Genomic DNA, 14,006 nt, shown 5'->3' with positions numbered 1-14,006 from the left:
ATCTGGAAATATGAAGTCATCATTTGTCTGTGAATGTCATGATTTCTCGCCACTGTCATGTGTTACAGTTAATTCTGCTGTTGACACTGGGACATTTAGAACTGTTGTAAATCCCAGCATGTCTTTCAGTGTATGCGGTATAGCCAAAAAGTGCATTAGAAATGTAGCTTCTTTCCAAAAGGTGAATTTAGTTATCTGAAAAAGCATAGTCACTTTAAAACAAGGTCAGATATTGAATTTATTCTAAATGTGGCTTCCCGAACTGCAGAAGACACTGCCGAAATCTCACATTGGCTGTTGCGTCTCACATCCTTAAGCAGAAATCCTCCAGAATCTCTAATCTCATGTGCCTCCACAGGAAGTGCACATTCCTTCACAGAATATTGACACATGTCACATGCTTTTACTCACTTGGACAAGTGCCCATTCTCTTCAGATGGCTGCTGCTGCATGTTAGCTGACAGCAATGTATGACTTCTGTCTGCTGTATCCCCTACTTAAAAAAAAAATAATTTCTGAAGTGATACAATTTTCTTTCTTTATTAATTGTAGATTAATTTTGCAATGTCAGTGCATTATCCCAAGATCTTACCAAAATGGGATTAAAAACTGTTCCGGCTATCTTTTAGTAATACGCACTGTATTAATGTTAACATTTACTACTGCTGCATTTGTGCAGACCTGGAACTGTAGTTTAGGCCTTTTGATTTTTTTAAGTGAAAGCAATTATAATTGGAGAGCTTTCGTTTAACTACTCAAGATGAGGTATGTGTATTTTATCCTAGTAGCATTTAGGCAGTAACCGAGTATGAGCAATAAGTAGTTATCTCTTTTGCATTTTTTTTTTTTGTTAAAATTTTTCGTCCCCTCTTGCTTGCCTTGCTGCTGCAATACTTAATAACTTTAGGGCATGGTTTCTGTATATGGTTGTTGCAAGACTTTGCAGCTCCTGAATTTTGCTTGCAACTGGGGCTCCTAAGTCTCCAAGGCCCTTTCTTACATCTCTCTTGCTAGATGACGAAGCCAGCTGACCAAAGGTACAAACAGGCAGCCATTCCTTTTTAATCAATATATAGTTTCTCGAGTACCGTGCCTAGACTTGGTTTTCATTCATTCATTCATATTTAGCTCAGCATCCATGACTGTGCATCTCACGTTTTTGTTCAAGTACATCTCGAAGGGCTTTCGTAGCAGATTTTGTGGCATAAGGCCAGTGCAGCAAATGTTTTATTTGTTTGCTAAGCAAAGAACATGTTGAAGTACGAGTAGTGATGTCGACTGTTTTGACTCGCTTAACATTAATCAGTGAGTTGTCATTTTCACTACTGTCATACTGCATATCTTTAATATTCAGGTTTAGTCGTATGAGTTAATCTACTTGACGGCTTTGGGAGCAAAACAAGTGGGTCAGGCTTAATCTTGGCAATCCAAAAAAAAAAATTAATGCATGTTAGACACTATCCATGAGCATAGTTTCTCTGTGGTATTGCTGTTGCTTGCATTCATCCACTCTGACATGCATTCATCCATCCATCTAACAATTGTGTGAACTAGAAACACTAGTATCCAGTGATGCTTTTTATTGGCAAACACTCATGGATTTTTGCCACGCAGTGTGTCAACCTCAAGTTGCTGAATGTGTGCTTGGAGGTGAGCCATTGGAAAGGTAGTTTTGTCGACTTGGTGGCCAAAGGTGTTGCTTGGTGGTCGATCTTTCATCCAGCAACTGAGCACTCGGCATTTTCTGCCTTAGTGCAGGAAGATGTTACTTTATCTAAAAATCTATACTGAAGCTTTTTTAGCATCCAGCCTATGTCAGCATCATGGTAGCATTATAAGTGTTATAGTGACTAGCAGGAGCCATTGCCGCAGTGTCTGGGCTTGTAGACAAAGTTCCATGTATAGAAACCCAGGGAAAAGGGAGCTTCCTTATGCAATACTTTATCCACTTTTTAACCGGAACTTTCTTTTTATTATTGCCTAAAGAAAATTGAGCCCCTTAGATCCCGTTATTCTTCTCACTCGCCAAAAACAAATAAAATTTAGGCCTGCATTATACATATTTTTGTGGCGCTTGCTGTAGCTGAGTCATTCTTGTTGCAGTCTCTTGGTGGAACTACAAACAATCTTGATTCTAGAAGCCCATATGTAAGGTATGAACCTTGTGGAGACGGGTCACTGGCCTTAAAGGAGCCCCAGGAAACCTTTTGCAAAATTTATGCCCTTGTAGATGAGTTCAGGAAGCTTCAAGGCAATGTTAAGTGTGAGACTCGCATAGATGGAATGCATATAAAAGCAGGCTTTGCTTAGTTATGTTGCCTGTGTGAAGTTAGAGTTGTGTATTATATCTTGACTCATTCCCTGAAGGTGACTAGCTTGAGGCTTGCCCGATTTTGTTTAGATTTAGTTATTGAGAAGATAGCTATTTAAACAGTGCTTGTACAACTGTATTATTTAACAGTAGTGTGAAACATTGATTGGAGGAAAATCTGTTAAAAATTAACACTTAATGTTACTGATGACGAAGAGCCAAAATAGAAATTCATTAACAAGAAGTGTGTAGTTTTGTACCATTAATACACTCATGTGATTGACTTTAGTTGTTGGTTTGTGCATGCCTTTTATAGACAGTGTTCAGCATACTTGCTTATGTGGCACACGACTCGGCACTTTAACAGAAAGCTTTAAAAAAAAAAAAACACTTCGTTATGTTGGAATCTTTTTTTTTTTTTTTGAATTTTAGTATGCATAGAAAATGGGTCATTGAGGAAAACGCATGAGGCTGGTGCCATTCTCTGTCAGTGCCCTACATAGCGTTCTATTTCACTTGGAGAAAGAGCGAGAAACATAGTACAACTCTCAGGCTTTCTTTAAAAGAATTTCACAACCACCTGCTTTTTATGCCATATCTTTGTGTTGACCTAATTTTCAGTTTAAAGCAGTACACAATGTTTTTTTTTTTTACAAAACCCTTTACTTCGGATAAATTTGGTATTACTGTCAGTACTGCGCAGTGATGTTTCACACTATGCCAAGCTATTGCCTTTCTTAAACATGAATGTTCCCAACTTTGATAATGTTTTCCATGCAGATGGCTAAAAAAGTGTTCACTTAGTTTTGATATTTTTGCAGCCGAGTTATTTTGTCCATTATTTTGCACTGGTCTGTGCTTTTGTGGCTCACACCCTGTGCATCTATCTGCATACGGGAACTCCTAGCACCCCAAGATAGTTCGCATATGCATTAGTACTACTTACATCTTAATGCCTAACATTGCATTGTTAAGCAAGGCATTTGGCATGAATAATTGAATGGTTAGCGAGGCATAAGTAAAGAACTATTGCTGTGTGCATGCACGACCATCATCAAAAACGTTTTGGCAACACGAATAGGCTTGTGTCATAATTTGCTAGTAGAGCAGCCTGCAGCTGCAGTGCATATTATCTATCTCAGTTACATGTTGTCAGACTATGACATCAATATAGTAGTTCGTCTGGCAGCTGTATGTGCTTATGTATACCACAAAAAATTTATTATAGATTACCTTTTGGCTTAAGTTTTGACTGTAGATCCCCTGCAAGGAACATTGCTGCACTGCTGCACGTTTGTGGCTTTTGCTGAACCTTCTAGCATAAGGAATTTATTTGCTAATGGGACCAGCCCTTTGCAATCTCTCAAGACCCATATATGTTGGTATCTGTTCAAGAGTTCTAAAGGTGTGGCACTGCATTTCCTTTCCTGGTGGGACCCACTGCTGTCTTCCTCATTGTGTGTGCTGGTGTGGCGGGAGCAGACGTGCGGACTTTGAGCAACGTGCGACTGGTGCATGAAGCCCAGGAACAGACCAAGCAGGTCCACCTTGAGTACTGTCTCAGCAACTACCCTCAGATCACCGTACGTACATTCTTAAAGTTTCATATGGTGCCACTTTCTTGTCACACCCATTTCAGGAAATTGCTGCTCTGAAGGAAAGAGACTGAAAACAATTGAGGTGCTGTTATGTGCCCTTGCAATTTTCCTTATGGAACAGTTGTGAAATGCAGTCACAGTATGTGAAGAGTTTTCAATTTTTGCAGTGGTCGTTTATATGTGATAGTGTAAATTAGCTCTGCAGAAAACCATGCAAGTAAGCTGGTATATGTCGTAAATTGCAGCTACTTATATACTATATTTACTCAATTCTAATGCGCATTTTTTTTTTCCCCTGGAAAAATGTATCAGAAGTGATGTGTGCATTATGTTCAAGTACAAAACAACTGCAATAAGGACAAGCTGTTGCCATTGGGATTTAAAAATCTTTGTAATTTAATAGACACGTCGCTGCAGCTACAGGAACTGTGGTAGCTTTGTGCCCGCTAAGTTCATTACTCTGCAATACATTCAAGAAATGTATCTCGAATGCCACAGGTACATCTGATGATCAGATGCTCCGAGTTGTTGAGAGTGATATGAAGACCTCTGACAGTGACAATCAGTGATTCCCAGTCTACTGTAGCTCATATGCAATAAATTTTCTTTTTTCAAAGTGAGCACAAATCACCATTACTCTATTACCATGAAAAACTCCTGAGTGAACAAACAAGGGCTTTGCATTTATAACTTGTATAAATATGAAAGTTGAGTTGCATGTTACGATTGAGGGCATTGCATTTTTCATTTGTGGCCATGAAAATCAGCTGCACATTACAATCAAGGGCACATTAGTATTGAGTAAATATGGTAGTTGACCGCTCACCCAAAAAGATTTGATTTATCTCTTCTCATTTCCCCCTCCCCTCCTAAGGATCATGTAGATTTTGCTGCCGTCTTTTTTGAACTGTCACAGTTCAAACTGTCAGCTATTTCGCTTGTTCCAATTCTGCTGTAGTGCTGGTGCCATGCTGGCATTTCAAACCGTCATAATGGGCAGACCCATGGAGGTGCAGCCTGCTCCTTTTGCGAGCCGAGCATTGGTGTGTGAAATACCAACACTGTGTCTCCATTTACTATTGTGCTACCACTGACTGCAGTAGCAAGTCTTGTACTTATTCAGTTGGTGGCAACAGCGCAGAGCTTTAACCTATGTAGTGCAGGGGAAGTGTGGAAATGTGATGCTTACATGGATGTCTCATCTTTTCTGCCGTGCATGATGTCTGAGTGTGGCTTACTCCTCTGCAGGACAAGTTTGGCCAGCTTTATCAGATGCTTCCGAGTCTGAAGCTCATCAGCACGCGCGGGGAGGAGTACCTCTTCTACAAGCACATGAGCGGCAGTGCCCCGTCACAGACGCTCCTTATGGAGATGCTCCACGCCAAGAAGAAATAGCATCCGGCTCCTCCGCCTGCCCCCACGCCCCTCCGCCGGAAACGTCTCGACCGGAAGAACCCCGACCGGAACCTGGCCCGCTCCGCGTCCGTGTGAGAAACAGCGCGCGCCCCCTCCTCCTCCGCCTCTCGTCCTCTGCCCATTTCGTACGACCCCGCCGGGGCTTCGTCCGGCCCAGGGAGCCATGTGGCCGGGCCGGCCGCGGCTTCAAGTGGAGTGTGCGGATGACATTTTCTCTTGGGATACAAACAGTAAAAAAAGTGAGCACGAGAAAAGGGGGTCTGCCATCTCTGTGCAGGCCCGGCGGTAAGCGGGGAGCCCCCATGTGAGAGCTCTAGCGTTCAGTAACAAGCTTGTCGTCTTGTGTACACAACACACGTGGATGTGATAGTGTGTGCTTGTGCGTGCATCGATATGGGCGTTGATGCCTGGCCATCCCCGTGCATGCGTGCCGAGTGAGTGCAGATGTATAGTATATATATATATATATATAAATATATATATATATAGATCCACACACATACACACACACATATATATGTACCTATGTACCAGTGTACACGAAAGAGAAATAGAACAACATTGAGGTGTGCAAAGAACATTTGGTGCCACCCGACACTTTTGGCTGGCTAGCCAGGTGTGTCGTGTGGGCCACAAATTCTGCATGGAGGTGTCGCGAGCTCTACAACTCAACAGGGACTCTGCACAATGTTACGGAGCTTGTGTGGGTGGCGAGACCTTAATAGGAGAGGTTTTCTCTTTGCATCTTTCCATTCTTTTGTCTTTTGTCTTTTTCTTCTCTTGTCCCTGTCTTTTTGCTTTTGCTTCCAACTTCCTTTACTTTTGGACGTGACGGTGTGCATGCTGTTTTTTGTGTGAGTGCATCAGTTCACAAGTTGCATTGGCATCAGGCTAGACGAGTGAGTGAGAAAGGACTTTTCTCTTTCCCCTTACGAGACTGGACAGACTCAGGGAAAAGAAATTTGTGTGAGAGAGAACAAAGAAGAGGGAGACGTCCACCCCACCTGACATTCTTTGTTTCTTGCATGGATGACTGTTGCATGCTTTTCCCTCATTTTTAACTTGCTCGTTATTCACAGTGGTGTATGCCAGATTTGTCTAGAGTATCTCTTATAACTCTGTTTCTTCCATCATTGCTTACTTTCATGTTTTTCCGCAGAGTGTCCCTTCGTCTAGTTCATTGTGCTGGGCACCCCACACTGTCATTTCTTTTCTTACTGCTACTATTATCGCCTCATCTCGTGGACATTTTTCATCTCGCAGAAGAATCGAATTTCCCAGCCCGCGTCCTTGTGCATTAAGCCATGCCAACCATCGTCACCAGAGCCGTGCATCTGTGTCATCCTTTGTTTTTTATTGTTAATGTTTGATCGCTGCACAGAATGCTACTTGGAAAGGTTGTGAAAGGCTCCAGTGTTTTTTTAATGGAGCAAGATTGATGCTCTCGGCACTGTTTCTTTTTTTTTTTTTTTTTAATGGAAATAATACTAAGCATAGTGGTGACTCGATTAGGAATGTGCAAGTCCTCATTACATGCCTGACTATGAGAAGCACATAGTGAGCCTGGTCTTAACAATTGAACTCATCTAGTTATTTTTCAAGTGTATCAAGTTCAATCTTTCAGTAGCTTGCTTGATCCTTTATATTCAGTGACAGAAGGTTTACTAGAAAAAACTCCTTTTTTTTCTGCTGAGCATTATTACAACCTGAAATGCTTTATAAAAAAAGTCTCTTCTAAAGTGTTACCTTTTGTCACTCTTACATTGTTGTAGTTACACCTGTTACACAAAAGAATAGGTGCTTCTGTTAATTGAAAGCAAGATATTTTTGCAATTCATTTAATTTTTCTTTTGGAAATTAGGATAAAGTCGTGGTTCATAAATTCGATAAAGGAGAATTTATTTCTGAATAAAAATTGTGGGGTCCAAGTCATGGATTTTTGCATATTGCTTTTGCATAGCTCAGGCTTCAGAGCTGACTGTGGTCAGCCTAATGCAGGCAGAATGGTGCATTTTCTTACTCAATTCCCTTGTTAGCATACAGCAAAAGTCCTTTATTGCTTGCAAAGCTTATGCATGCCACTTGTGCTTTTGCTGAGGCAGATATTGTGTAGGATATGCTTAATTACTCTCTGTCGAGACATTTGTCCAACCTCCCCCCCCCCCCTTTTTTTTTTCAGATATTTTAATTTTATACAAGTGTTCAGTGCAGCATTAAGGTGTTTCTTCTAATGATCAAGTAATGGTCAAGTTTACTTAGACCTTGTGAACATCTGGTTTTATTATTTTTAAGAATTAACTGAAACAGCTTGAGGCAAATGAGCTTCCCACAATTCCCTCAAAATCTTCTATTGCAGTGCCGAGGCATCATTGACTGAAGTTATGGTTGGTGTGCAGGTGACTGCCAAGTTTGGACTGTTAGGCTTGTTTGTGGCACATGTTGCCTCCCTCATGTTAGAATGCACTTTCATGGCCGTTTGTGAAAGCTATATACTTACATAGCCAATACGTGTAGGACTGACTGGGTGCAGCAACAAAGCATGTTCAACGCAGCTCAATGTGTTTTAGTTTTGTTTTTTAGCTTGTTCTTTGTTGACGACCCTTGTGGTCAGTGTGTACATAGACCACTGTCTTTATCACAGATGTTTTTATCTTGATAGCAGAGTACAGGTGCGTACATCATTTTATTTTTTTTCCTTTATGGCGCGAGTTCCTTCAGTGTATGTTTTTTTTTCTTTGATGTTGTTTTTGTCAACGAATATGTGTGCTTGAATATTGATGCCCTGATTTGCGAGCATATAAAATGATCACAACATTTTTTTTTTACCAATTGATGTATGAGGAATTATTTAGTGTAATTCCTGTGCAATACTTTTTTTTTTTTAATTTTTCATAAACCTTAAAACTGATTATGTGAAGGCTTGGCATTGGAAGCCGCTCGTGTGGCAGCATTATCAACTTAATTGAATTTGGATGACAGATGTAGACTTCGTAGAGAAGCTGTGTTTTCAGTTGACATCATGCTTTTTTGTGTTTTTCTGCACGCAGTGCACATTTGCTCGTGATATTAGCGTTCCATAGCCAGAAGCAAGCACAAAGTTCATGTTGGTTCAGATCATTGTATTTAATTGACTTTCATCAAGCGCTTCCGTGTTATGTAGTGTACTTCACAACTGGAGGTTTGCTTTGGCAGCTTTGAACTATTGTGAAGTTCTAACTAAACAAAGATGGAGAATAGGCCGTGAGAGCTTGTTTGTTGCAGCACCGCCGGTTTGTATGAAATGCAGCCTCCATTGAATTATGATCACTAATGTAATAACAATTGCCCACCATTTTTCCCATGTCTGAAGGGAAAACAAATGAAAACATGTGTACAGATCATTAGATTCCAGTCTCTTGTCATCATGGTTGCAAGTATTAAGAGAATGAATCGGAAGTTGTAACACACCGTCTGCGCCCGCACATTTTTTTCTTCATTTGAACTAGTGCTTTTGTTACAATGTTAATGATGGTCTGAGTGGCTCCCATTGAACTCCACTGCCAACCTACACACCATGAGGAGTGCATTACTGCTGCGTGACTGGGGAGAAAAAGGAACATTTGCATCACTGTGCTTGCTGTTGCTGCCATGCTGTCATGTGACCCATATTGTGCAAAAGGTTTCATCACGCGCTTTGCTTGCTTCTAGTATTTGCAGCAGCAAGTTTCAGCTGTCTTGTTGACATCCCTTTCCTGCTTGCAGTATTTTTAAAGGGATGGATGCTTAATGCTTTAGTTGAATGCTTGTGTATAGGCAGACGCCATTGTAGTGCATGAATGAATGCATACTTTGCATTTTCATTGACATGTGGCAGGCTTCTGCAACATGGGTGTAGTGGAATTGGCTGTGTGGCAATTTGAACTGTTTGCCATGATGCTAAACTAAATGGTGTAGCGAGGTTTAAGCAGTGTTTCTGCATTATTCAAGCGTATTACAAACACCTAGATATGTTTTTCAGAAGAGATTGCAGGAAGTTCAAAACCAGCTTCTGAAAAGCAGCCATTATTTCAGTTACTTGAGTGAACAAAATAAGACACTTTCGGGTGTCACCCACTGTGGTGGTTTAGCAGTTTTGCTGTTGTGCTGCACAAAGTCGCTCGTTCGTTCCCCGGCTGCAGCGGCCGCATTTCAATGGGGGTGAAATGCAAAAAACATTTGTGGACTTAGACCTAGATGCACTTTAAAGAACCCCAGGTGGTCAAAATTAAACTGAGTCCCCCCACTATGGCATGCCTCATAATCATATTTTGGATCTAGCACGTAAAACCCCAGAATTAAATTTTAACTCTTGGGTGTCATTTTCACTTCATTTAAGTGTGGAGATGCTAAGTGACTTGTCCTGTTGAATCTAAAACCAGGGAGGGCTTTTTCCTTAATTTTATAATTTGCCAAGCTGCATTCAACTTGTTTGATATTCACAATTATTTTTTTAGTCTCTTTTAGTAAACCATGGTGTCGTTTTCACATTGCCCCATGTTCATGGGAGCATAGTAAAAGGTGGTGGGTGCTTATTGCACTAAGCAACCTTCGAACAGATTCTGCTCTGAATGTGCCACTCCCAAGGTGTTGTATAGCTTGGAGGTTTAATGGACACAGTTTACGAGCAAAACTCGGTTGTTTAAATCTTGCTAAAACATGGTATACATTCGTCATATTGCTTTGTTTACTCTTGTTCGAAGTAAAAGAACATATTAGTAGCGTTTGAACAAATTGAACTGAAGGTGCTGCAGTGAGGACTGTTTACTTTTGCTTAACTCTCAATTCAGACACCGCACAGAATTTTCATTCAGTATGTTATTTGATGGCAGAATGTTTCGACAAGCCAAACCTGTATGTACTTGTAATTACCTTTTAACGTGATAGCATTAAAGGCCCCGTGTGGCTAAAAATCTGGCATTGGTGTTGGTGTCAGCGTCCGCGCCGGCATCCGCGGCCAAGAAAATCATCCCAAACCACGCATCCCCGACCACACAGGCCCTCCGCATGGCACAGAGGCGTTACTGTACTAATTCAATTTCTGAAAGTAAAATGCATCAGAAAATTCGTAAAGTATGACTTGCCTCCGTGCAGCCACGGCGTGCGGAGGCAAAGCTGGAGAAAAAAAAAAAAAAAGCTGCGGGTTGCCGGGAAGCGCAAGAAGCAGTCGGGGATCTTTGAATGCTATCGTGTTTCACTCTTAAAGGCGAAGCTTAAGCGTCCTCCAAATTTTTCTTTTGGGGGGAATTCTGAATTGTACAGGGGAGAATGCAAACAAAAGATATGGTTGGGTATTATTAATGGTGCTTACAGCAAAAGTTGTACTACACCACTACTATCCTGCTATCATGCAAACCTTGTCAGGTATGGATAATGCGATATCATTTCCAGTTCAGCTACACCCATGTTGCAAGAACACAGACTACAATTTATGGCACAAACCATTTTGTTAGTGCTGTTTGGTGGAACAACATTGTTTTTCGAGCAAACTGATCTATTTTGTTTTTTATTTTTGCACATGGTTTGTGGTTATAGTTGCATTAGTTAGAAGCGCACAAGGATGGTCCACATTGTGGACCTGGTCCTCTTAGCTTGCTCTTGCTCGCACAAGGCTCAAGGGGCGCCTATCCGCAAAGAAAAGTAAGAATATGGTGTAGTAAGATTAAGTATGATGATATGCAGTTTGAGAGCAGTGGTTATTGTTGACTGCTGGACTTGAGAAAACGATGTTCTCAGAGTATGGCCCTTAGGAGAATATAACTGCAGGCACTTCTGCAAACGTGTTGTATATTCCTTTTGTCTTCTTTATTTTTGTGCCTAGATTTAAAAAATAAAGCGATGTGGTGAGACATTTGGAGCATGATGAATAGTTATCAAGATGTGCCTTATATATACCAGAATAACCTAAGTGAGAAAAGTAAAATAATGTGTGTGCGACTTTTCAAGGAATTCAAGCCTGATAGTTGCACCACCTTGAAGATACGAGGCATACCACTTAAACATCCCCTCCCCCATGGTGGAAGGAAAAAACTTCGAGGGGCCCTGATGTCGCTCTCTGCAAAGCCTCTCCTGGCAGGCACCTCTAGCTTACGGGGCAAATCTTCCTTTTGACATGCACTTCCTCATCTCGGAGCCAAGCGTGCCTCCTCCGCGCTTTGTGCCGCGTTGACCGAGGTCATGTCAGAGAGAGCAGCCAGCTTCTTTAGCAACCGTTGCCCCATGAACAAGGACAACGAAGCCTAAGATGATACATGATGTCCGCCACATTTTTTGCAATGCATCTGAGACTGTTGAGCCCTATCCTCAGTTTTTTCCTTCCTCCATGCCTTCCCCCCTGTCCATTTTTATTTTGTGAAGAGGCGTTTCCCAGACAGCCCTGTACGCCGCTGCTACGCATCGCCACTAGTCAGCAATCAGCGAATTGATAGAAGAGTTATCCTCCATTATCTGTTCCATGTTGTTGTCGTTTCTGAAGTGATTGGATCCCCCCACATTTGTGCTTTGCAAGAGTGGCTGTTACATCATGCGGCCAAGGGCCCTGCCTTGGGATAAGTTTCCTTGTTTCATGATAGCGTAGATGAATGCACAGATTGTGTGCATGCACACGTTGTGAGCAGCCGCCAGCCTTCAGGAAGTGGGTATTCTTTGTGATGCAAGCTGAAGGCAGGGTCTTTGAATGCCCTTGGTGACAGACATCCATACTGGAAAGAAAGTTGCAGTTTTACTCCTGTACTGTGTTGTTACTCTACCCTTGTGAAAGTATCCGTGTACATGCATATTCCATAACCATATTCTGAATGTACATGCCGATCTCAGAAGAAATGAATAACCGTCTTGTTGTGTGTGTAATCTCATCCATTTCTTTTCCCTTTGATGCATATTTGTGTCCCTGCCCCCACTTTCTTTTGCATCTTTTGTTGTACACTGAGCCATGAATCGCTTGCAAATTGCACTGCTGTTTTTTGTTAAAAAAAAAAAGAAAGCATTGAGGAAACACATTCTTCTTTTGTTATTGCATACTACATTTACCGTGTATGATAGGATGAGAATTGAAGGGAAAAAGAAAAACACATTGTTGGAACTTGCATTTTGACACTGCCTTTTCTATTCAATTTTACAACCCACATCTTGAGTGGAAACTGAAAATTTTGATTGACCTTGTACATTTCATTCTAAGCTTTTTAGTATGCTCTTGCTTTTCTGTTTTATTCCTGTTTTCTTGAGCAAAAAGAAAATGAATGAGACAACATTTGAAAAGTTGGTTCGCTAAAGAAAACGTTTGTACAAGGAATCTTCACCCACTGTTGAACTGTGTAAATAAATTGTTGATATTTGAATCTGGTTTATCTTATCAGTCTGCTTTTAGGAATTTGGATTGGTTCCCGTGAAGCTTTTGATTGAAGCCTTCAGAAGCTATATCAGGTGTGTACAAGAGGAAGGAAAATGTTCTTTTACAGGTGGCACTAGTGATGTCAAATTGCATAAGCTCCTGTTATAGAAAAATAGTATGCAAGGCATTCTTGTGCCCAGCAAGCTTTAGTTTATTTGTGCCTTTAAATAAGCATTCTGACACTGCTAATGCACCAGTGGGTGCATAGACATTTAAAAGCCCACAACATTTCGACAAAGAAAACCCCTTGTCGAAATGGTGGCTCCAGCTTCCCTCATTTGCCCACTGTTGTTCAATTAGTCTCCATCGCTCTGCGACATCTTTGTCTTGTCTTCTAGAGGCATTACTGGGGAGTCAAGCGACGGATTATACTGTGTTCTTTTTATCACCCAAACTAGGAATTCCCAAAGTCTTAAATACAAGGTTGGGAGGCAGTGTGTACACAAATTTTGCCTTGCGTTGCATCGTCTTGGCAGTATGCTCTGCTTTGCCTGAAGGGAGCCATGGTGATGACTGATCGTAAGTTGTTTCTGAAGCTTTTGCGCCGTTGGAGGAAAGCAAGTGACGATTTGCTGCTGCCTATGTATTTAGCAGAATTCAGCATTGCTGTGACAGAATTCTTCAGATACTAGTTTAGATTTTGTTCATGTCGAGCTTCTTGAAGGGCAGCATCCCAATATCTGTGCGCATTTTTGCAACAATTGCAAACAGTGAATTTAAACATTTTACGAGCAATGCTTCGAGCCTTTACAAAAAGACCTCCATAAATATTAAGAGCCCCTCACCAGGTTGGGCATTGCAAACAAACAAGCGTGGTGGTGATGATCGTGTCTGCAAAACGTGTGTATATACACCACAGTGGTGGCTGGGAATTAAAACAAAAGCCCACATGCCCTTTTTTCTCAGAGGAGCCAGCTCCTTAGTGCAGATGCCACTGGTCTTGCCAACCACACTGCAGGTCCTGCCTGTGAGGTCCAGGATTCTGATTCAGTGCAGTGCAGTGCACAAATAGCCAGCAGCAATGCGAGAAACATGGGAACTTCCTTGAAACGCAGATTGCAGAGAATTGCCACTGAATGCACCGCGCATCAAGAAAGGAAGAGAAGAATAAAAGTGAGAAATGTCATTTGGGCACATGCTGTTAGAGGCAATGGGGGAGAAACCTCTGCATTGAGGAGGGTAGGTTGCCTCTTAAACCGCTTTTGAAAATTTATTTCGACGTCTAATACTCCCCGAGACGGGGCTTTACAACTTCCAGTGAATAACGGAAGTTTGC

At 41.5% G+C, this 14,006-nt stretch overlaps 1 protein-coding gene across 2 annotated transcripts in view; it reads left to right on the top strand.

Moving 5' to 3' along the window:
* LOC119436573 (nuclear hormone receptor FTZ-F1) overlaps positions 1-12,677 on the top strand; it is a 271,887-nt gene extending 259,210 nt beyond the window's left edge. For both annotated transcript variants that reach the window (XM_049658741.1, XM_037703454.2), the window contains 2 exons: positions 3,794-3,894; positions 5,158-12,677. In XM_049658741.1, the coding sequence (XP_049514698.1) occupies positions 3,794-3,894; positions 5,158-5,304 (248 nt within the window). In that variant the 3' untranslated portion in view covers positions 5,305-12,677. The remainder of the gene's footprint in view (positions 1-3,793; positions 3,895-5,157) is intronic.
* Positions 12,678-14,006: the final 1,329 nt, after the last annotated feature.

This window comes from Dermacentor silvarum, chromosome 1 (genome assembly GCF_013339745.2).
Source record: "Dermacentor silvarum isolate Dsil-2018 chromosome 1, BIME_Dsil_1.4, whole genome shotgun sequence".
Taxonomy (NCBI): Eukaryota; Metazoa; Arthropoda; class Arachnida; order Ixodida; family Ixodidae; genus Dermacentor; species Dermacentor silvarum.
Note: the sequence above shows the minus strand (reverse complement) of the source record. Positions and strands in the feature narration are given on the sequence as shown.